Below are 25,415 nucleotides of genomic sequence, written 5' to 3' on the forward strand. Positions count from 1 at the left end.
ATTTCTACCACATCACAGTACTTTTGGAGTCTTGGTAGTGAAGTTTTATTATTAAAATGCAAGTATATGTAAAGATATGATGAAGTTGTCAGATAGACATAATTTTTTGGGTGTCCCCCTTGAAATCAGCCTACTAAGTTGGTAATCTAATCAAAAGTGTAACAGCAACGTGTGAATTGTTTGTTCATAAATTTGTCATCTTGTTTATTTAAAAAATAAATAAATATTGTTACTTCATTTTATAATGGGGTTCTATTATTTTCTGATATTTATCTGTTAAATATTTCTTGGATCTGGGTGCCTATAGTCATTGCTGAGTATACTGAACTGAACCTCACAGTGACACAGGGTAGCAATTTACAAAAACCAATGAACCCAAATATAATAAAATAAAGAAGCGAGAAAGCATAATGTTTGGCCAACAATTTATTTTTATTTTTGTTTTTCGGGAAAAAGAAAAGAAAAACACTTGATGAGTTACTGTGATACACTTAGGATCAAGTTATCTCGAGATTAATTATCTTGAGATAATTAGTTATTCTGAGATAATCATCACTGAAAATGATAAGATAAATAATCTCAAAATTGTCTAATACGTTTAATCAAATACAAGATAAAATAATATTATATTTTTTTCTTAAAATTGTTATATCTTATACCTCACGCCAAACAATGTATAAGGATCCAAGTGTGGTGGTGGTTGTTTTTTTCCGTTTCATTATCAAACCTTTTGAATAGTAGTATTACTTTCAAGTCGAGAGTAATAAATAGTTGTACTTCCTCTATCACAATTCATGGGGGATATTTTTCTTTTAAATTTATCTCAGGAAAAACTGTTATCTTTTTATATATTTTTTAGAAATAAGTTAGTCTCAAAATTTGTATTTTAAGCTATACAAATGCCCAAGTCTTTATACCATAAATTTTATAATATAACAACAACCGATTACTTAGTGTAGTCTCATAATAGGTTAATTAATTAGTTAGCTGAATTTTCACTTCATTGGTGGAGGTTCAATTTCTACTTTGTAATCCTTTTCTCTTACCTCATTTTTAAAGTCTGATTAGGATAAAGTATAGAGCAATTTTCACATATAGCAAATATAAAAATCATATTTGTATGTTATAGCTATAGTTTAAATAATTGCGCTCCATAGCAAATTTTATGTTTGCTATGGAGCTTTTGATTTGTATAATTCGCTAGATACATTCAATTTTATACAAATTGTTCAGTTTTTTTATAAATTCATTTTAACATTGTAATTTGTATAATAAGATCTGTATTTGTATAATTATAAGTGTATAAGATGAAAATATATGTATTTGTATTTGTATATACACTTTTCTCTCGCTCTATACAAACACAAACACATTTAATACATTTGTATACCGAAAATAGCTAATTGTATACCGAATCAGATGGCAAAAAAATAGGATGTTTGCTATGAATTACAAATAAAATAAACTATGACTATAACATTTAATTTGAATTAATAATTTGTTATTTCATACAATTTTTCATAAAGTATATGCAGATCTTTTTTTTCTTTATTCCAAGTGGAGTTGGGGGCCCAAGATAAAGATGTATAGAATGGGACCAAAAAATAATGAATGGAAAAATGGACCAAATAAAAGCAAATATGGCCGTGGGGCTCAAAGCCAATACTCGATTCAAGAAATTTGTTTTACTTTTTTTCTACTCCTTTCTTTATACTTTTTTCTTTTTTTAAAAATAGTTGATTTTTACTTATAGGATGCTTCGAGATCTGAAGGATATGTAAGAATCTTGTTTTATAACAATACATTTGATAATAATGTTGGGTTTAAAACTGTTGCATCGTTTTGTTGTCCAGCGAGATAGGTTTCTCTTTGCTTCTGAGTAGTATTAACACTATTCTAATAGTTTTGTGTTTTGCTAATTATGTGTTTATTGTGCTTTGGTTATTGTTTTATTTTGTTGTGATTATTATTTGTTTTTTATATATATGCTTAGAACATTTTCTCGATATCTTGATCATAAATTTTATTTTCTTTTTCTTTTTAAATTTGTTATGATATGAATTATTTGAACCGAGGAATTTTTTGAAATCAATCCCTCTACCTCCACAAAATAAGGGTAAAATCTGTGTACATGCATGCCCTCCATCGATATTAACTAATGACCCCTTAATTCATTATTGTCACACATGCCCTCCATCGATATAATCCAAAGCTAATTATAATTTTCCTCTCTCTATTTCTGAGCTATGCAACAGTTTGGAGTACCATGAGGCAATTACAAAATACTAGTAAACTTATTATATTATATGATATTGCCAATTGCCTCTTCACTATAGTCTTGTCTAGCTCTTAAAACATGGAAATAACAAGGCATTTTGTTTCTTCCATCATGTAGTGTGACATTAATTTTAGTACAATGGTGACAGGAGTTGAGCTACATGAAAAGATACTATCAATGAAATATTCATATAGGTGATCCAATTTGTTTGAGATTGAAACATAATCGTTGTATTCAATTATAAAATTAAAAGATACGCTTGAATCTAACTCAACCTCAAAAGATAGCTCATGAAGGAAAAATTGTCCAAGTTCAAATAAGCAAATCACCAATCCCTTCCCCAATCAACGTCGTAATCTAAATTTTGAAATAATTTAATGATGCCTTTCTAAATACAGAAACAATTTTCTGTATTTATCGTTACACCAACAACAAGAAATATTTTAAACTACAATTTTCAGAAGTGTTGTAACACCCATGCTTTGACATCATAAGTTTTGAAAATCTTCCTTCTTTCTTAAAGTATGTAGCAATCCAATAGGTTCACATAAATTGAAATGGATGGAGTACTATATAAGAGTATCAGGCATAAAGCTCATTAGCAAAAGTTCTTTTGGACAAATATTGGAGCTGCACAATATATTTTCTTGTTCTTTTTCCTTTACAAACTCATCTCATAATCCATCCATTCTCGAAAAGCTACATGCCAGTTTCAACTTCATGTATACACTATACAACATGGGATCCTTTAATAGCTAAAACTCAGAACAATGTACTCGATACCGAGATGATCAAAATGAAAACCAGTTTAAGCATGTTCAATTTCTGAAGTTCTGCACTTCACTTGGCATATTAGCCCATGTGCCTTGCTACTCCTACTCCTGCTCTGCAACCTGCTCACATTGAACTAATCACTCTACTTGCTTAGAACTCTCGGTTCTATGGGTAGTCCATGGTCATTACTACTTGATAAGGAGAAAATTGTATAAATCCAGCAACTGATTGTACCAGCATTTGACAATGAGCACCGTAATTTAGAAAAACTATAGCTGTCTTTGGATCACACTTGATCAATTGAAACACCATTACCTAACTTGAACGGAAAAATACACTTCTTTTTCTTCACAAAGATGGACAACTTCATGCTTAGGACCTCCACAGCCCCTGAACAACTGATCACCGTCAGATATGCACTCTAGAACAATACAGATCTTCAATGAGAAACAGTTTGCCTTGGGGGTTTGGTAGAAGGGTGCAATAAATGTGAATTTCCTCACTTCATCGTCTACTTCGATCTCATACAAATCCAGGAAAACAAATTGAGTTAGTTTCTCTTCGCAGCTCATTTTTATCCACAACCTACTCTCGCTCAAGATGTTATGGAGTTTGATGTCTAAAGATAAACCAACAGGCAGCCCAGAGATGAAAGGAAGAGGATTTTGAAATTCACTGCCTTGAAAATGCAGTTCAGCTTCCATATATTTGAGATTCCCCGACGAAACTACCTTTCTTGGAGTGAAATGCTCAAGAGACTTCAGAAGGAGATATGGATTGTCCAAGATTGAACTACTAGTGGTGTCAATCTCACTCAATGACTTCTGAACTTCAACAACAAAATTGAATGATTCAGTGGATCCTTCTCCACAAATATGCTCAATACAAGACATGACAGAATGTAACTTCTTTCGAGTAGTCTTATTCGCACAGGCTTCCATATTACAAAGCGTCAGTATACCGTTTGCAATTATTAACTCTAGGATAAGAAAATTGTCCTCTTTGGTTAAACCTATTAACTTATATCTCATGTCCCTCAGGCATCTGTCCAGTTTTTTCAAAGAACACTCCAATTTCCCCCATTCATGGAAGTAGAACTCCTTGGAAAACACCAAGTGATGCCATAAGTATCCAAGTTGTTCCAAGGCATCTATATATTGCAAAGCAAACACTAACTCACCCCTATGATTGTGATTTGATCTCGTTCCCAATTCTGCCTTCAAACTCCTGCATAAACCATACGGTTGAGTAACATTAGCAACAGATATAGTATTTGATAACTTGACTGGAATATACCTAAAAATTACAACTGACAACAAGCAAGATATGTCCGAAAAGATGACCAATCATTGCAGAAGAAGTCAACTATGTCTATAAACTATTATAGGATTTCCTGCAAGTACTCAAAATAATAAAATGAAAAAAAAAATAACAGTTGTATTCAAGGGTGGTCATATTACTACTAGAGAATTGCAACCTCAGTGTGCAAGTTACTTCATTGATCAATCCAAGTTTCAGTGATGGCCAAATGTCTATTACCACCTGAAGGATGATATTCACACAATTTCTCTCTTTATTATGCTTAACCTGGAAGTCCAAAAGCGAGCTTTCCGCTTCCTTCAGCTGTAATTTCCTCCAAATGTCGTATTCAGAGATTTCACGTCTTTGTGTCAATTGCACATCACCTTCCTCCAGATGCTCTTCCATTTTATTGTTCTGATGAGGTAACAGACGATGCTCTTCCATTTTAAAAAACTCTGATGCAGTTACAAATGTGAATCTACTGCAACAAGAAAGATAAGCCAAAAGTGTTCTCTGGTCAACTATATCTGCAAAACTGCGAGAGATTCTCCCTAATAGTGTGACTGCATAAGAGAACATTCTTGGTGGAATGCTGCAAGTTTGCTGCTTCATGGAGACTGGAGCAGAGGTGGCTAACACTAGATATGAAGCTTTCCTCACATTGTCATAACCCAACTTGCCTCCAGAAGAGGGCTCTATCTGTGCATACATTAGATGGTGACAGAAAAACTTATATAAGTGAAATTGTCAAAATATAAAGAACAAGGAGATTACATTGGGCATTTTCAAAATTTCACAACACCAGAAAGAAAGCCAAAATTTTAACTGGAAAAGCTATGCAGGACAAAAATATCTAAGCTCTTCGATTTCCTTACATGTGCAGTTAAAATGTCTAAGATGCTGGCCTTTAAAATGACCTATTGCACATTTCTCACCACCCAAAATAAGTTGTTCACCGTGACACATGTATTGTGATATGATAGGGTCATGCATGAGACTCCTCCTACCAAAGAAACCTACTTACTTTTCACTTTTGTTAGTTACGTGTATCCTACATAGAAGATATAATGGTGTCAAATAAATGAAATACTCACAAAGTGAAAGATATGACCTGATGGCACTGGGAGATCCTATTATATAAAGCTAGAAATGTCGATGTCGATTTTTAGAATCTGAACTGCTAAAGTAAGCAAACATAAATACTCAAGTTCGACATGATTACTTATTTAAAAAGTCTGGCAAAAGAGAAACTAACCATGTGTCTAGATTAGGGTAGGCGAATTTTTGACCAAAAACCATATACTATAAAAGAAATAAAAAGAGAATTTTCAATTTGTTGAAAAGGCTAATATATAGAACTCATAACATCTTAAACCCATAAAGAAGCTCAGCACACTAATCAATGGAAATGTCCATAAAACCATCAATTGGGCTAATGTACTAGACGTTTAAAAAAAGAGCTAATGTACTGGACAATACAGGGATCAGTACTTACCATTTGGGAAGCTTCATTAATCAGTCTGACTAAAAACTCTCCGTGGTTTTGACCAATCATGAATAAAGCAGAAAATACTTCAGCTTCATCCTGAAAATGATTTTAAATTTTTTGAAAAAAACAGCAAATTCATAACAATAACTAGATAACAATTGTATCCTAGCTTTTCAAATAAACTATCTACTAAAAATAAAAAGGAAATATCATAAATGAAATCCCCAAATTGGGATTTCAAAAAACCAAATCTGCTTATCCTAAAACAATTATGCATAAATATAGAAGAAATGGTACATATCCCCTCCAAGTAGAACCATTTTTTCCAAAGAGATATTGGAACTTCGTGAGGGTCCTTGTATTCCCCCAAACCAGCTTCAAGTGATATTATTACCCCATTTCTCAACCAACCCCAATTTTAAGGAAGGTGTTAATCACATATCAATCATTGCTTGATCATATTCCTTTTTATTTATATTTTCTTATTTTCCATCTTTTTTTGAAGAAGTAAAGAGTTGTCATTGAAAAAGCATCAGGAAGATGTTATGTGAGCACGAAGATACAAAAGTTGGTTAGCTCTGCTCCATAACACAATAAAGTCTAAACTAAAACCAAGGAGCTAACAAAGTACTATTTACAAGGGAACTGAGTACCAACTGAACAAATGAACTTGACATCTAGATTTTACTGACTGAATTGAAGTTGAAATCCCATAAAGCAGCACCTGCGCTTCCTTTCATTCCGTACATACCATACACCGGGTTGTCTTTTTTTTAGTGTTAGCCTTGGATGAATTTAAACGAGGAAACATGGTCAACGAAGAATCATTTGGCCAACCCATATTTATATGGGATTGAGGCGTGATTGTTGCAACTATATGAAGCTGGCATCTAAAGGGAGAGGTAGTATTTGCCAAAGGTGGAAGAATATCAATAAACTGTATTCCTGTTTTGACTTCCAAAATTTCATTTATTTGGAAGGTATATAAGAGTAATGTCTGTGAAATGAAGGAAATGATCTGCAATGACCGTTCAAGAAATAGGGAAAACCTGGGATAACGAGACATTGTAATAAAATCACTAAATTTGTAGAGAAGGTCACAGAAGGAAGAGAGGTTCAAGGTTGTAGGAAATTGAGTTACCGCTCATGTGTCTTAAATTCAGAATCAGACATGCTCCATTAAGTCTAGGATCGGGTACCTGCATAGAGACTTAGAGGCAGATACAAAATTTGAAGCTTATGAGTTCACACAACGACCTCAAGTTGATACTACAATAAAAATTGTGTTCAGGTCAACTACTCATAGAAATTCAGTGCATTTCTAAAAATATATATAGGGTTCAGGCAAAGTTTGTAAGCTATTGGGTTTGCATGAACCCGTAACCAACCCTCTAGATCCACCCTCCATCGATATTAATTGGGTGCTTTAACGAGATTCCAAAAATGCTGCTCCTAGCAAATGGAAAATCAAAACATGGGCTACCAAAAATTGGAAAATTCTCGCAGGAGTTAATTTAAAGAGTAAATGGAATTCTCTTCTTGTTTGAATTCCCAACAAGGAGAGAAGCAGAAAGAATAAAATGGGTTGCAATTCCTTTGAGAATTTCGAACTTCATCTTGAAGCAATAGCAATTGGCACCCTAACCATGTTTTTGGATTTAACTGCTCAGTGAATAGCAATGTGAAACAATCTTTCGGCAACATACCTGAGGATACAATTCCAAATCTCTTATAAGTCCATCAACACACATTTTGAACATACCCAAGCTCGGCAGTTCTGTCAGTTTTAGTACCTTCCTCGCTCTACATCTTATCAAGCTGTGACTGTCTAGTAGAATCCCAAGAAACTGCAAGATAAAAAATCAAAGTTTAAGAGGAAATCTCAATGGACTTTCCTTTCAAATGAGCAGAAGCAAATACAATCTAACATATTTCGACACTACATTAGTCAATGTTTTCCTTATAAGTAGAAGCAAATACAATATAACATGTTTCAACACTACAGTAGTCAACGTTTTCCTTATTAAGTAGCTATAGCAGTTGAATTAAAAAGAGAAAAACATCAAATTCTCGATCTCTAAAGGGGCACAGCAAAATGAAGAAAGGGATAGATCAAAACTTGTCAAAACTTAACCAGCATGTGAAGTGAATGATCAAGAGAGAAGATGGACTTTTAACCAGTTTATCCCAACAACAGTTGATAAGTTGCACCATGTTGGATCAAGCTGGCAAACAAGCACTAAATGCAGCAATATAGCAAGATATGGTCCAGGTGTAAAATTTGAACGAGGTGCAGACAAAGTAATCACACATGCCTGTGTCTCTCAACAAAAAAAAATCAAAGAAAGGCCTCTAGATGAATCAAAGATTTACCATGTGCAGATGTGGTTGTTGAACCTTTAGAAGGCGAAACATTGTCATATGATGCAAAGTATCTAAAGCTTGCAATTTTACAGCCATTGAATCATCATTAAGTATGCCCATCAACAAGTTCACAACCATATTAGAAAAACCAGCAGAATGGATTGCTAACGATTGCAAAGCTCGGCAAGCAGATACTCTTACCTTCAATTAAACAATAGGGAGTTATAATGACATATTCCTTATTGAAAAGTTTCTTAAATTAGAGAAAGAGAAATAACAATTGACTCTCAGAACTTGGCAAACGAAGAAATCGTTACCACATCAAATTCATCCTCCAGTCCATGTAGAAAAGCAAGAACAGCGCTCTCTGCTGGTATCCTGAACAATGTCTCAGAGTACTGGCCAGGAAAATTCATTTCTTTTGTTATAGATGAAGCTTTCTTTGATAGCGTTTGTAAGAGAATATATTCGGAAACAGTTTCAATCTTCCCAAGGGCATTAAAAGCTTCAACCCTGACCTTGACACTCATATCTCTCACCATTGAACATAGCTGCATGCATATCATGTAGAATGAGAAAGGTCAGTCAAAAAGATATCTTGCATTATATTTTATATGGCCATTGCACGAAAACAAAATCAAAACATTATTTTAAACATCTTATTCTAAAACATTTGAAGCATTTACCAGGTATAGTTGAAACAAATTATAAAAACGAGAAGGGAGAGAGAGAGTACATGCTGGCTAATTCGGTTTCAAACAATTATGATTCACAAGATGTTCATGCCAAGACTCAGACACCTCATGGCAACATTGTTGTTAAATTAATATGAGAAGTATCTCCAATGGTTTCTTCTGATTTCCCCTCCAGAACCTAATTCAGCAAATGCAAATGACTCATTACGAATAGTAAGTCTATAAAATTTTGTAGATTATTCTACAGCAGCCCGATTTGGGTGCCATCTACCTCTAGAAGCATCAAAATAACCATTAATTTTACTTCTTGTTTTCCTTCTTTTCTTCCATGTAGGTAAATACCATATACCCATTTTCAAGCGCAGGAAAGCAAGGGTGAGATATTAACAGAGATGACTTTCATGTGAAACCCAATTAGGCAGATAAGGAGAAGAAGAACAAACCTGCAGAAATAATGCATCAGACCAGTCCCCTTTACTTTCTTGTTTAGATGCCACAATCAACTGCCCGCATGCACCAACCTGGATCAGCAACAGGAGTAAAATGAATTAGTCATTGATTATAAATGTCCTCTAAGCAGGAAAATGAAAATCTTTGATCTATAATTTTCCTATAGCAGAGACAATTTAATGCAGCATTTTGTACGATTAAACGTCCACAAAAATGAACCGGTTGGACAGCAATCCTGTGTTCTTAAAACAACTTCAACATTTATTTCAGCAAAAAACCTGTATGGGTTGTTTGGTTGCACTAGAGAGGAGATCTAATCTCCACATGAAATCCAGCATTATTAATGCAATGTTTGATTTGCTACTTTTGTTTTTCTCCTAAATCATACTTGCATAAGTCATGTGGGAATCTATATATCATTTTATCCGGCATAGAATATGGAATAAGAATGCAGGTATTTGTAATAGGAGTGTACGGATTAAAAAATATTCAACTTTTATTTTGTCTTAAAAGAAAACACATTAAAATTATAAATACTAAATTGCAATATATCAAATTAAGCCTCCAAAAACTAAATAAATCTGTACATTATGTCCTTTGCACTATTAATCTCTGCATTGCAATCGCTACATTACTAATCCTTGTATACCCAGTGTCTAAACCAAACAACCTCTTAGAGCATGAGAAGAGCTTTACCCAATTTCTCCAGCCACAGATTAAAAAAGGAAATTCTAATTCAAGAGATAACCGTCTCGCCCCAAACACCCCCCAAGACTAAAGGAAGAACCTTACACCAAAAAATCAACCCTCAACATATTAATTGCAGAATATTAAAATAGTATAATTCACACCATTTGCTTAAACTATATGCTAACAGGTCTTCATCAGTGCAAAACCCACAACAATCTTTGGTCAAAAAACCTTTACAAATCAGAGTTAAGTTGTCGAAAACTAATAACTTTACCTTCTCAACTTATTTCTAGCACAAAAGATAGCCAGTACTTGACAACACTTACTTTTTTCTAGTTCCTACACACGACCAAAATTCAGAAATGCAACAAAATTAACCCAAGAAGAATATATAGTTAAGTTCCACTGGAAATGGCCAAGAACAATTCATATGCAATCAAAAAATAACCTCTTTCTAGTGAAATCCTCATCATACTTTATCAAAAATAAAATAGAATAAAACAATAGCCTCATCATAACCTAAAGTAATAAGAACAATTACATTTTTTTTTTACCAGGTTAGTAGCACTTACATACAACTACTACTACTATTATGCCGCTATCGAAACTTACTTGGTACAGTCATATAAGTCTTCAATATCCATTTCGCTCCATTTACACATGTTTCATGCCAACAGTAAGCAATTTGGATTCTTTAACACTATAGCTTCTCTATACCTTTCCTACTGACATACAAATAATACATACATTTCAAGTGGTAACATGTAAACATCGGACTTATTTAGCACGCACTTGGAAATCTTACCGCATGAACTGCAGAACATCGTACCAAGTCCTCAGAATCAAACAGAAGCTCAACAGCTCGAAAATAGCAACCTTTTATGAGACTTTCATCTTCCACAACAATGCACTTACACAAATCAGCTAATCCACTCAAAGCAACATTTCGAATACACGGATAGGGGTCCTTCGTAAATCCTAGCAGAACCGTAAGCAAAACCGACGGCCGTATGTCAAATTTACTCACATTTAAAAGTAACCAATGACGAACAGAAACACAAGGACGAAAAACAAGAGAAAGGAATGTTGATTCATCATTAACATTACTATCTGAGATGGAGAGACATGTGAGGGCATCAACAAGTAATCTCGTGGAGGTTGAAGGGAGGAGAGAGAATTCACGGATGGCAGAGATGAGGTTATGGTGGAGGTGTGGACAGTGATATAAAAGAAGAGAAAAGAGGCGGAGAATGTGATGGTGGATAAAACGATGCGAATTAGAATTAGGGTTAGGGCATTTCAGAGAGATGATTAAGACTTTGGCAATGGATGAAAGTGTGGAGTCAGAGGTGGAAGGGTTGGAGATCAGAGAGAGAGCTTGTAAGATAGCTTGAGGATTGTTGTTATCGTTGGTCTCCAAATTACTCCGGAGAAGGTGTTCCATAGGCGGACGGGCGGTGATCCGTCGCCGGTGAGGCTCCTTTTTATTGACTAGTAACTCCAAGTTATAGATTGGAAAGAGGAAAAGAAGAAGAAAAGGTAGAGAGAAAAATAACAGGGGACAAAAAATGAAACAAAATTTTAAAAAAAATAAAAAAATGAAAGGTCTTGCCAACGATCAACCAATATTCTTCAGTAAGGTCTTCACCGGTTTCTACCCCTGTTCATTTGCTTTACCTACAAAACCATCAAAATATCATTATGTATCAGATTTGATTACATAGCATTTAAATAGAAAAAATAAGTCATATCAGTAGTATAAACAAGCTTAAACTAGAGTTTGATTTGATCAAGTTAATACTATTGTCAAGCTAATAGATAAGAATAGATTTAGGGATCAACCAAGCAAAGAAAATGCCTTTCCTTCTCAATATTTCAAACTCAGTTAGCAAATTACCGGATAGTTCTGAATACTTCTACATCAGTAAGCCAGACTAAAATTAAAACTCAATCTGACAATTTCTTAATAACTTCAGTCCAGATGCATATAGCACTAACAATTAGCTATTCAATATTCACTCCAAATGCTTAAATCGTCCTTCTTCAAAGCAGTAAGATAGGATTGTGCCAGCTCTTTGTGATTTCAAACACAAATATTATAATCTTACATCAATGTTAACGATCCTCTAAACAAAACTGAAGGATAAACACTTCCCCCTCTTACTCAATAAATGCAAATGCTAGAAAGAGAAAATTGAAAGCACCATATTTTTAAAAGGAGAGAATATTACCAGAGAAGGGAAAAGGAAGGAGCAGCGAACAGATTCCAACGACAGCCCGTTGGTTCAGTTGGAAAGAAAGACCACGCCGGGGAGTTCGCCGGAGGGTTTGGTGGTCGATGTCGTCGGAAGTTTTAGGGTACAGTGTTAATTTGGGGTTAATTGTAAGAAAAATTATATATTACTTTATGTACTGAATGGTTATTTAAATTTGTATATACAGTAAATTAATAATGGGAAAATTATATGAAATAGCAAACTATTAATTCATATTAAATGTTATAGTCATAGTTTATTTTAATTGTAATTAGCAGTAAACATCCTATTTTTTTGACATCTGATTCGATATACAATTAACCATTTTCAATATACAATTAGTCATTTTATACATTTTGGTATAAAATGTATTAAATGTGTTTGTGTTTGTATAAAGCGAAAAAAAAGTGTATATATACAAATACAAATACATATATTTTCGTCATATACACTTATAATTATACAAATACAGATTTTATTATACAAATTACAATATATAAATGATTTTTATACTAAAACTGAACAATTTGTATAAAACTGGATGTTTCTAGCGAATTATACAAATCAAAAGCTCCATAGCAAACAAAAAATTTAGTTATGGAGCGCAATTATGCAAACTATAGTTATAACATACAAATATGATTTTTATGTTTGCTATATGTGAAAGTTGCTCATTAATAATCTCTCTAAAGTAATATTTTTCTCCGGTCCGACTTGGGCCAAATAGGAAAAAAATCACCAATTTCGATAAGATAATAAGATAATATATTTCCAGAAGACCCCTATATAAAATATATGGTCCCATTAATATCATAAATTAATAAATCTTTGAAAGTACAAATATATCTAAGACAATTTAGTGAAATATGATTCTATTATGTTCTGTTTTTTCTTAAAATTTAAATCTAGTTGAAGCTCCTCTCTAACTTTTCTTATTGCATCCAAGAGCTCTAGTGTTGTCTTTTCGAATTACACCATAAAATTGTGAAGAGTTCTAGATGTTATAAGTGTTTCCTTACGCGTATTTGGTTCCAAAGGTATAATATCATCTTCAACTTCATCATCAACATTGCTTTTTTCGATGGTATCCATAATTTCTTCTAAGCTCTGGACCTCTGAACATGTATCACTTTCACCCCGATAATCCAATAGGTTATTGACATCCATTTTATCATGGTAATCGAGATCATTAATCACGGCCTCAAGTTCATGAATGACGTTTTCACAAATGGGTTCATTCAAATTCTCTGAGATTGCATCCCCCAAACGAATTTTACAGTGTCGAAAATAATTTGCTATCTTCTCTTGCTGAACACTTATTGTCCAAGCAGGGATTGCAAAATTGATAGCATCCAAAACATTAATCTTTGTTGGATCAGTTTGTCCCACTTCATAGCCTTCTAATATCCTCCGATAAAATCTGTTACGATAATACATCTTGAAAGCTCTTATTATCCCAGCATCACAAGGTTGAATTTTGAATGTCATGTTGGGTGGCAAGAAAAACAATTCAACATTTTGTAGTCCTTCAATATTTATATTATGGGTTGGACAATTATCTATCATAAGCAAAACTCGTCTACCATGCATTTTGTGGTTAAACCAACAAATATATTCATCAAAAAGCACACTTGTCATCCATGCTCTTTTGTTTGCACGATAGTGACAATTGAATAAATATGATACATAAATTAGTAAGATACAATGATTTTGATGTATTCGTTGTACTTTATGTATAATATTTTTTTAAGTGAAATCAATAAATATGATATATAAATTAGTAAGATACAATGATTTTGATATGATCAAAATTAACCTTCATTAGATATCAAACCATTCTTTAAATTAATAAATATTAATTTATCGATTAAATAATATCTCTATAAAATAATAAAATTTCATGGTCCCACCTATATTAATTTATAGAGGTTTTATTGTACATGTAATAATTGTGCGGGTGTTTTAAATTATAAATGATTTTATCTATAACGAAAAAAAATTATCAAAATGATTTCTAATCGTTTGGTACATGGGATGAGAATAATAATTTTGAAATAAACTTTATTTCATATTTAGTTTGAGATATTAGCTAATTTCGAAACAATTTATCTCATTATTTATACTAAAATGATTGGATTAATATCCCATATAAAAAGTGGATTAAATAAATCACGGAGTATCCCAACTCATAAACTATTTTTGCTTATCTCATCCCACGTACCAAATAACCCCTAATTATTTTAGGCGAAGTGATATAGATACACTTGAGCGGACGATCTTCCAAATATAACCTATCTACCGAGATATGGATAAGGTGCAAATAATTTATCTTTTCCAATTTACACTTACGAAATTACACTTGATATAATTGTTGTTGTTGTTGTTGTAGTTATTGTTATAACTATTGCTATTAGAAAAAACTACACATCATACTGATGAACATAATCGTTGCAATAGATATATCTATGAGATCGTTCGATAGAGTGCCCTAAAATAATGCAAGTTTTGTGTACTATTAGTACCTTATTTGGAAACACTAAATATAAAGAGTGTCATGTAAATAAGTACGGAGGGAGTATTATATTGCCAACTGCTTCTTCATTATAGTCTTGGCTAGCTCCTAAGACATGGAAATAACAAGGCATTTTGTTTCACCTTTCTCACACAACCCCATTGGCCAGTGAGTTTTTCCCAGTTCTTGTGTATTGCAAGTTCATCAATTGAACAAATGATAACAACTAGAAGAAAGCAGTGCTGACTGCTGAAGGATCAACTAATGGCACTGATACAAGAATCCTATATCCTAAAACTAAAAGAACTCAAAGTCAAGATATTTACCCCCAGACTTTGCATCTGCCCCTACCACTTTTTTACTGGTATTGCCAACCCCAACAGGGTTCACTTGCCCATACTTTGCAGGGTACTCCGGCTCCACGGGTCTTGGTACTTCAGGTGGTGTACTGCAACGTATCAGAGCCCAATTAACACCTTCAAAGAAAGGATGCTGCTTGATCTCAGTTGCTCCTCGTTTCACCCCAAGCCGGTTTTGAGGCTCTTTAACAAGCAAACCACGTATCAGATCACGGCTGGCATAACTGGTTGCAGGAGAATCTGGAAATCTAAGCTGCTGGCCAACTACATTGAAAAGAGTTGCCCTGTTTCCTGATCCCTTGAAAGGGGTCTTTCCATATAGTAGTTCATGAAGAAAAATACCAAATGTCCACCAGTCAACCGCACTGCCATGGCCTTCTCCCTTGATAATCTCGGGGGCCAAATATTCATGAGTCCCAACAAATGACATTGACCGTGCTGAAGTAGGTTCCGCAACTAGCTCAGGCATTGAATTAGCTTGAAACCCAGAATCAGCTCGAGGCTTAGGTGTTTTTTTCTTGCTCTTTTGAGGAAATAAACGGGGAAGGAAGCATGCTGGTTGCATGCATACAGTTGTGGGCTCAATACAGGTTGGCTGCACACAAAATGCAGCTCCTCGTTTTGAAGGATCATCAGATGAGGTCCTTATGAGCGTAGGTGAAACTGCACATCTTAAGGAGAGGTCAAAATCTGAAAGCATAATGTGGCCATCGTCACGCACAAGAACATTTTCAGGTTTTAAATCCCTGTACACTACACCAAGCATATGTAGATATTCAAGTGCCAATAGAACTTCTGCTGCATAAAACCTGTGGCAGAAAAGGGGGGGTTAGTTAAAGTTTGATTAAAGAACTCAAAAGTTTAAACATAAATGCAAGGTAAAAAATCCTGAATTCTTTAGTGCCAATCTAGAAACTAAAGCTCTATGATCCTCACACCAGAGTGAACTCGAATAGTCTCTTTATTTTAGGGAGACCACAATGAAGTCTATTCAGCTTTTGAATACAAATCTCAACTAACATTAACTAGGTGATAATGATAAAGGATATAATTTAATGACACATACTTTGATGTCAAGCTAGGCAAGCTCTAAGATTCTCACAACAGATTTGAAGAAAAACCAGGCAGGGACACAACGGGGACAAAATTTATACCTAGTACAGAAAAGACAGTGAACAAACTGAGCTCTTTGGAAGCTTAAATCACTGCTTCAACATAACTTTTCATCTTAATAAAACATAGTTCAAGGATTTTATCAGATATTCAGCATTCTCTATTTGCCAGTAAGAGAAAATGGGCAACAATCTTTTTGTTTTTTTGGATAAGTGAAAAGGGGTGACATTCATTGTGGCAAAATCATCTCCTTCCACCAATACACCCTCTCTCCGCCAACACCAACCCACTCAAGAAAAAGAGGAAAGGGAAAAGAAATAGCCCTTTGTTAGCCAGTAAAGGTGCATTTAGTGGCAGATAAAGAGTTTCACTTAGGAAAAGAGAGTTAATACCATGTAAGGATTAAGGAATGTTAAAGTGACCAGAGGTTTATTGTGTTTATGTTAGGACTACATGCGAAAGCCTTTTATAAGGAGAGGATTATCTACCTGTTGTATATTCTAGATAAGGATAACAATTCCATACCTTGCAGCATATTCTGAAAAATGCTTCCCAGGTTGTCGCTGTCGTAGAGTATGCAGATCTCCTCCAGGACAATATTCCATGACCAAACAGGAGAAGCGATCGGTCTCAAAATGAGTGTACAATGTTGGCAAGAATGGATGGTCTAATAACTGTAGGATTTCTCTTTCTGTCTGAGCACGGGTCAATTTCTTCCTGCTTGCAAGTGATGCCTTATCCATCACTTTCATTGCAAAATAGCAGCGAGTCCCGCTAAGCTCAGAAAGATAAACACTTCCAATGTCTCCACAACCAAGTCTTTTGAGTAACTTAAAGTGGCTCATGCCTAATATACCATCACGTGCCCGAATCGCGAGAATAGCCTTCCATCTAGGATCATTTCCTTTGTGAGGCTTATTGGCACTGCCAGTGATGTTACTCCAATTACTATCATCACTAAGTCCACTACTGTCACTTGCTCTGCTAAGGCTAGTTTTACCACTTTCGAGTGAATCCCCTCGAATGCTCCCTTTCGTGCTCTCATAGTTTCTGTCCACACTAAGCATGCCATCACTCATAAGCCCATCGCTCCTGTACGTGCTTGTGCAACTGTTGACAATACTCATAGATCTCACAACACCAGTACTATCAATGCTACTAAGTGGACTTACATTTCCACTTGGAGGCTGAGATGCATCCCAAATACATTCTTTCTCTTCGGAATCAGGAAGCAGACTTGTTTCTGTGTTTTGAGAAGGACGAGGAACTGTAAATGGAGAAGAGATTACACCTAGATCATTTGGCTCTTCAACCAAGCTCTCTGCCGGTGAAAGAAGGGATGGGCTTGGTTTCACATTTGGCATCCGGATTGAAAGATCGTCCAAGAAAGGACCCTTCAAAGATATGTTTTTCACCAGACATTTCCCATCTCCTTTCTTCTGACCAATTGGTACATACACTGGTCTCATTAGGTCTGTATCAACAGGTTCCGGAGGATGACTCGCCCCATGAAATGATGTAGAGCCACTATCTTCAAGTGAATCATCACTACGCTTTATTGTACCAGCATCGACCATGAGGTCTTCTTCCTCCTGATAGGAGGTCTTTCCTTTCCATGTTTCTATTGGAACAGCCAAGTCAAAATCTCGAAAGCCTCTAATACCGACCTCCTTCTTGGAGGTAGAGAAAGTATGTGCCACCTTAGCCCCTATAGGGAACTGCCTAGTTGACTCTCTAACTTCAGGTATCCTTTCCATCTTCAAATACTATATGTATCATCACAAGTACATCCCCAGAAGAAAACTCTGCAGAAGTGCAAAAAATCAGTACCACCTTCCCACACATTACTATACCACTAATCAAATCTACTAAGACCATTTTGATGACAAGTATGCAAACACATCAAAGAAACTACATCTCATTAAACAGTCACTATAACAAAGGTTTTTTTTCACTAACACAATCTCCATTAGTGACTATAAAATCTTCAGATATGGTAAGTAACAAAGGCACTTTATAAAGAGATATGCATGATGTAATACAAAAGCACCCAATTAGGCAAATATTATTTTTACAATCACCTCAACATTCCATAATTTTCACAAGTTCCCTTAATCACACAATGAAATAACCCTTAAGAAGCTCTAAATAGAAAACCTTAAATCCCAAAGTAAGTGACAATCAACTTCTAAGAAACCCCCCACCCCCATCACATTTCACTGTTTTTTTAAACACTCACAAACATGGAAATATACAAGCAAGAGCCATAGGCAGATCTAGCTTCAGCTATGGGTGAAAAAGAATTCAACGTGGCCACTCTGAACCCACAGACTAAAAATTTCTGGGAATTTTTTCCCCCCAAAACAGAGACGCAAAAATGCTAAGAATAACAGAAAGAAAAAACCCAAAAAAAACGACACCCACATTACAGAACAACAAAAAATCAAGAAAGCAGAATTTTACCAGTTAAGCAAGAGATCTGAAAAAAATCTTCAACTGGGTCGTTTTCTTTACTCTCTCAAGTCCTTGGAATGCCAAAAAAAATAAAGCTTAGCTAGAGCTCCAGCTACACTTCTTCTCTTCTGTTCTCTTCTTTAACACAGAGGACAACACAGTGATTTCTGCGGCAGAAAATTGATTGATTATTACTAAATGCTGAAGCTATTAGCTCCTATAGCTGAATAGAAAAACAATTTGTCGTACTAGGTGGTGCTGGAGGAGAAGGATTATGGGTGATTTTGCCTTTAGCTTCTTTTTTAGCTTGTGTTGTTGTATTTGTGAAGGCTTTAGTCATGTGTTCACTGTACTATATCATATGAATACTGGTGATACAATAAAGTGAAAGTGTCATTCTCTGTTTTTATTTTAGTTTTTTTTGGTCGTGTTTTGTTTATTTATTAAAAGATTGAAAAAGAGACAGAGGAAATAAATTTGTGAAGCCTTAACCCGACGTTTTGGATTTGAGTCCTATATGAAAACAAATCGTGTTGAAAGCGTACTCTCAAGTGAATCATGCGCAATTTCAAATTTAATTCAAGCTTTAATGTGTGAACTTGTAAAGATGAAATTGGATTATTATCCGATGGTTGAACTTTCGTTCTCTTTTAATTAATAAAGATTTGAAATAGAAAAAAGAATTATTTTGAAAGCATCGCTCAAAAATGTAATTTAGTCTCCAAATTTAATCCTATTCTATTATCAGACATAGAAAAACACCCCCAAAAGGTGAATTAGGCTAAGGGTGAACCAATAAGAATAATGCTATTTTCATACTTAACTACTCTTTCCCGCCCCTCTTAATTAGTTGAGTTTGTTAATTTAAGCACCTCCATAGTTAGTTAGTACTCCCTCATTCTGTCTTATTTGTTCAATTTATTAAAGATAATTTTACTTTAAATTTAAAAAATTAAAAGAATAATTTTTATTTTATTTTTGCTTTTAAATATTATTTATTTTTCAACATTTTATCTTTATTATTTCTTTTTAAAAAAAAACTCATATCCAAAAAATAAAATAAAAACTATTTGACTATTTCAAATAATAATTGGGACAGAGTACATATTTGTTTCTTGTTTTATTTTGAAAAAATAATATTATATAGTGTAAATAGCAAAATAGGTGATGGCAGGAAGAAAAGTTGCAAAACTACAACGACGGCCAGAAAGAGAATTGATGGCGTGATGAAAAGGGAGAAACTAGAAAAAGTGAGGCCATCACGCTCTGTCTCAAAATAACTGTCATCTTCGTATAAATTCAAGATGAAAATTAATATATATTTTTAACGATGCTCTTACATTCAAAAGATATTAAATAAACAAATAGAAGTAATTTAGTAAATTATATTTTTTTTAATGAACGTGATTTTTACTAAGACAACACGGAGAACGGAAGAATATTTACTTGTTGAAAGTTGGAATGTGGCCCACTCCCATATATGTTCCTTCTTTAGAGTACACGTCTTTTCAAAGGAGGAAGAAAAATTGAAAGGAGTGGGAAAATGTGAAAGCAAAGAAGTCATTCTTTCTATTCTATGTCTTGTCAATTTCTCCATCCTTTTCAACTATAAATACATAATTTTAATTCCCCCTTAATAACATTACTATGGACCAGTGCAAATTGCACTATATATGCTTTTAATTTTAATATGTTTAATCATTTTAACAAAAATAAGGTGTTTATTTATGTGGTAGTATTTAATTGGACAATAAATTTAAGAATGAAAGAAAAATTATTTAAATTTATAGTCTAAATGAAATTTTAAAGTGAAATTGTTATTTCTTCTGTTTAAATTTGTTTGTCAAGTTTTACTTGATCTGAAGTTTAAGAAAACTAAAAAAAGAATTTGAATCTTGATAAGTAAATTATTACGTGTCATGTGGAAAGTTGAAATCAAAGAATTGTAAAATAAGAAAGATATATTATTATTTTAATATATTAAAGAAAAAAGAAAAAACAAATAAATTGAAATATGAGAAATAGTAAATGATATAAAAGTAAAAAGAAAAAAGAGTACCTATTTTTCCAATGTATTAATTAGTCTAGTGGCATTTGGAAAGTTTAAAATTATTTTTGCGCCTCAATTTCTTAAAATTTATTTTTTTATATCATATAAAAAGTATTCATGATACTTTTATGTTTATTTAAACATTCAAGTTCCATTTCAAAGAAATTGAAGGAATTAGTGTATGTAACTAAAGATATTTTGACTTTCATTCTATGCATTGACTATTGGTGTGTATTGAAAACCTAAACGTAGTAACTATATATAGCTTATAGTAAAGATATTTTGACTTTTGAATTGAAACAATTTTCTCCCAAATGTAACTACAATTGGTGAGAAATTGAACACCTAAAATGTACTGGTAAGATATAGCCCAACGTTTAAGAAGTTTCTTAGGTTAAGGGTAAGTTCAATCGGAAAATAAGTTATTAAGAGATTAATTATTTTGAAATGGTTATTTTTTTATAAAAATAATATTATAATTCTATGATAAGTTTTTTTATGATTTATTTCAACTAAATATAAAATAAGTTCATTTTTAAAAAAAAATTAATGTTGAAATAAGTTAATTTTGTATTAAACGAATAGCAAGAATAAAAGGGATTAGGGGAGCATCTAGACCTAATAAAGAAACATGGACCCCATTGATAACAACACTATTCTAATCTAATGGCTCTATAGTCTCACCACTATATAGTTCACATGTGGTTCTTAATTAAAACACGCTTTGGTAGGAAATCTCAATCGATTAGTTATTTTTTTCATCTTCAAATCAATAAGTATATCAACGTGGATTGTGGGAATACAAATAAATATATAGATAGCGATTTTTTCTATGAGTTGATGCTTATATCAATTTCGCTTTTCATGCTATTTGATTAAGCATATTAATATTTTTAAGTAATTTAAATCTTATGGAATTTTGCTCCTCTAAGCGGACAAATATTAAATAATTAACATAATTTGTGTTTAAAAAAATAGAAAGAAAGACCCAAATTGATTTTTCTAAAGTCTCATACTTTATATTAGAACTATATGTTGTGCACTTTCCACAATGCTTCAAAGGTTTGTTGTGGATATGTCGTCTTGATCATGTAGTAGTAATAAATAACGGATTCAAACGGAGAAGAATTGTGGTAGAGTGATAAGTATATTTTTATCCTTGATTAGATGTTTTAGATTTGAGTATTTTGAGGATGAAATCGTTTTTGTTAGGGAAAGCGTTTTGCCTCAAATGTGGAATTTTCCATTGCGAATTCAAATTTAGTTGAACTTCAACACTAGTACCGGACACACATATGTATATATGAAATTATTCCCTCAGTTTACTTTTACTTGTCACATTTCACTTCAGAGCTAAATTGAATTAACTTAATTCAATATTTAAAATTTATATTTAAATATAAAAAACTACACAAAAATATATCTTAAAATTTATATAATTGAGTCTCGATAAGTAAAACATGACAAGTAAAAATACGGTTGAACATCTGGTCAAATTCTTATTGTAACTTAAATTAAATATAAGTAAGATTAACATAAAAGGGAGTTGAAGAACAACAACAAATAAAGTATAAAGGAAAAGAGAGACAGAGAAGAAAAAGACGTGTGAGCATGCATGCCCAATCACTATCTTTATTTGGTGACAAAAATAGTCAGTCATTTATATACTGTGCTCCCCCGACTATTCTTTTTCCTCTACCTATCTGGTTACACGTCGGACGTAACGGTAGTAATTTTGACTCAAATTTTATAATTATACATAAAAAAATAATTAATATGTATAAATTATTTATGAACATTCAAAGTAGGGGTAGTGAGCCACAAAAATAATGATTACAAGCTTATTCAATAATTTTAACTCAAATTTAAGTTAAGTATATGAAGCCATAATAGTGATAATAAATTCGACATAACTCAATAACTTTAACTCTAACATTATATTCGTGTTAAAGAAATTTTAATGCATAGGTATCCAAATTAGGGGTGGAGCCATAGTAATGATTTGACCTAACTTATTAATTTTAGCTTACTTTTGTGTGTGTTGTTAATTTTTTTAATATATACAAATAATCTATCAAAATTTAGTATTTATAATTATGACATAAATTTATAAATTAAAATTCGAACTTTACCTTTGTTTCAATTTGCTTTTTTGTTTGAACTATCATGTTGTTAAGAGGTCGTAGTTAATACTTCAGTTACATAGACTTTTTTTATTCCCCCTTACCTATATGGGAAAAAAGAGGGTTAAAAATGAGTTTGAATGGCTGATATGGTTCAATATCGACGGAAGGTAAATATAAGATCTACGTGTTAGAAAAAAAATAGTAGGAAATATAAATTAAAGAAGATGATGATTTTGATGCGTGTAATCACATTTTTTTTTTTAAAAGAAAAGAAGAAGAAGATATTGTCCGTATATATATTGGTTAATATACAAACAAATCCCTTCATGATACAACAAAACTCTATACATGCATATTTTTCTTAGGCTATTTCAAAAGAGACTTTATATTTATAGAACTTAAGAGATGACTTTTTCATAAGAGTCATGAATAAATGACTTTTCATAACAGTCATGTTCTTTCAGAAACAGATATATCTGTTTAATTTAAGACCTTTATTTATTACAAAATATCCAACACTATGTATACATACATTCTACGCTCTCTGAATTCAGTGGAATTACATTGAAAATATTATTGTTACAGTTGCATTGCGTTTTAATTAGTTAGGGCGCTTTTGTTTGAATTTTATGTTCACATTAAAATATGGCTACATATTGAATAGTTTTGAAAAGGAATAATTAAATATAAATTAATAGTGACTATTTGCCCATTTCTTACCCACAAAAAAAATAAAAATATAACACTGGTTTAACCCAGTATTAAATTAGAATTAAGCGTAAACAAAAATTTGTACAATCATGGCGCATATTACGCACAAATCTATCGACCACCTTTCATATTAATTTATTTTTCTTTTATTGATATTATTACAGCTCCTTCATCATGGATTTCAATGGACAAATGCAGAGAAAGATGAAAGAGTATTTTAGTTAATTTTACATATTTTTAATTTGTTAAGAGCGAAAAATTAAAAATCTATACTTTCTTAAATTTTATATCAAGTTATTTAAATCAGACAAACAGATTGGAACAGAGGATTATGTATTTTTCTTGAACACAACTACCATGGATTCATTATTATTAAATCTTTTTGCAAGTTACACATGTCTGTGTATGTTTCAGTCAAAGAATTAAGTGTAGTTTAACATTCTTAATTAGGTCAATTATTAGTTTCAATTATCAGAGCTAGTAATATCATAATGCTTAATTAATTTCCATTTTCCAGAGGCTATAATTTATTTTTAATGTTTATGTGCTTTTCATAGGCATGATGATATTAATATTTTATTTTACTAGTGCCTAGCTACTTTGACTACACTGTTAATCACAATTCACATGTAAGTTGCTAATTACACAACACTCTTCAAAATAAACAACTAAAAAGGTGATTACTAAAAAATTAAAAGACAATGCTATATTTGTTTTTCTAAAGTTTTACCTAATTTTGGACTTACATGGCAAGAGAATTTATGGACATTATAAACAAATAAATATTCCATTTGTGATGCTTAAAGTATAGTTTGGTGGGCATATTATTTGGTTGTACAGTAAGCCCCAATAAACTAAGAGAAGGTTAGTGCAAATAAATATTAATAATTTAAAATTAACAAAAAGAAAACCATTTTGTTTAGTTATATTGATTCATTACCCTACATGAGAAAATGACAAAAAAATTGCTTCTTTAGGATTGTCGTAGGTTTAAAGTAGTCTCTTAAATATATTTCATGAGCAATTTTAAACCTTTAAATTGTTAAAAGTGAACGTTTTTCAGCTCAACAAAATTTGTATATTAGATTTGAAAGAAATTCTAAAAATAATTTATTTATTTATTAAAAACTAACTAGAAACGCCGTGATGTTATCCCATCAATTTCTAGGAATCATATAACACAAAAAATTGTACATTATATAAGTACCAATATTAACAGAAATTACACCTCAAGAAACTACACATAATAGATAAAAAAATTACACCTTTAAATTGACAAGCTAAATTTTTTCTTTCTTCAATTTCTCGTCAAATTTAACATACATAGTTTTAAAAATATTTGTTGGAGACGAAATTATTCACTTTTTGCTAATTTAAAAGACCAAGACTGTTTTAAAAAATATTTATAAGAGATTATATTGGATCTATCTCAAACATAAGATATCATTTTGTTATTTCTCACTCATATATCTTCAAAACATAGAGATATATGTGTCACAAATTTATATTATACTGTGTTAATACCTTGACGAAATTATTACAGATATTTTGTAAAATCAATTGAGATACGTAAATATTAATTTGAACCAATTATATTAGGTGTATCTTCCCTTGTTATTTATTTAAAAGATAAAGCAAGAAGTTATAGGATCCTCCACTCAAAACTCACAATTGTCCCTATTATTGACTGGTCAAAAAGAGGTACGTACTGGAATCACAGTGAATTTGAAATCATCCTCAAATATATATGTACCTTGTGGGACACTATATTATAAAGTGTTGCCCATTTTATT

The 25,415-nt window shown here is 32.5% G+C and overlaps 2 protein-coding genes across 5 annotated transcripts; both read right to left on the reverse strand.

Annotated features, from left to right (window-relative positions):
• Positions 1 to 2,826: 2,826 nt before the first annotated feature.
• LOC102599267 (protein SIEL) lies at positions 2,827 to 12,428 on the reverse strand. 4 transcript variants are annotated; one of them, XM_006347901.2, is made up of 9 exons: positions 12,274 to 12,428; positions 10,848 to 11,719; positions 9,346 to 9,423; positions 8,525 to 8,758; positions 8,217 to 8,408; positions 7,550 to 7,690; positions 5,850 to 5,939; positions 4,530 to 5,053; positions 2,827 to 4,279 (listed from the first exon to the last, which is right to left on the reverse strand). In XM_006347901.2, the coding sequence occupies exons 2-9, from the start codon at positions 11,484 to 11,486 to the stop codon at positions 3,364 to 3,366; spliced, it is 2,814 nt and encodes a 937-aa protein (XP_006347963.1). In that variant the 5' UTR covers positions 11,487 to 11,719; positions 12,274 to 12,428; the 3' UTR covers positions 2,827 to 3,363. The 4 variants fall into 4 exon arrangements, with proteins under 4 accessions (XP_006347963.1, XP_015164506.1, XP_015164504.1 ...); XM_015309020.1 differs by having other exon boundaries at positions 4,145 to 4,279; positions 4,640 to 5,053; XM_015309018.1 differs by having other exon boundaries at positions 4,192 to 4,279; positions 4,513 to 5,053.
• Positions 12,429 to 14,800: 2,372 nt separating this feature from the next.
• Positions 14,801 to 19,149, reverse strand: LOC102599591 (serine/threonine-protein kinase D6PK-like). The gene is made up of 3 exons (XM_006347902.2): positions 18,745 to 19,149; positions 16,807 to 18,086; positions 14,801 to 15,977 (listed from the first exon to the last, which is right to left on the reverse strand). Exons 2-3 carry the CDS (start codon positions 18,036 to 18,038, stop codon positions 15,107 to 15,109), a joined length of 2,103 nt encoding a protein of 700 aa, XP_006347964.1. The 5' UTR covers positions 18,039 to 18,086; positions 18,745 to 19,149; the 3' UTR covers positions 14,801 to 15,106.
• Positions 19,150 to 25,415: the final 6,266 nt, after the last annotated feature.

The sequence above is a fragment of the Solanum tuberosum genome, unplaced genomic scaffold (assembly GCF_000226075.1).
Source record: "Solanum tuberosum cultivar DM 1-3 516 R44 unplaced genomic scaffold, SolTub_3.0 scf00095, whole genome shotgun sequence".
Lineage (NCBI taxonomy): Eukaryota > Viridiplantae > Streptophyta > Magnoliopsida > Solanales > Solanaceae > Solanum > Solanum tuberosum.

Coding starts and splice junctions, on each gene's coding strand:
- LOC102599267 (XM_006347901.2), bottom strand. CDS start 11,486: ATGGAACACCTTCTCCGGAGTAATTTGGAGACCAACGATAACAACAAT. Junction 5,940..7,549: donor ATTTGGAATTGTATCCTCAG/GTATGTTGCCGA, acceptor AATCATTTTCAG/GATGAAGCTGAAGTATTTTC. Junction 4,280..4,529: donor GAAGTAACTTGCACACTGAG/GTTGCAATTCTC, acceptor TGGTTTATGCAG/GAGTTTGAAGGCAGAATTGG.
- LOC102599591 (XM_006347902.2), bottom strand. CDS start 18,038: ATGGAAAGGATACCTGAAGTTAGAGAGTCAACTAGGCAGTTCCCTATA. Junction 15,978..16,806: donor TTTTCAGAATATGCTGCAAG/GTATGGAATTGT, acceptor TTTCTGCCACAG/GTTTTATGCAGCAGAAGTTC.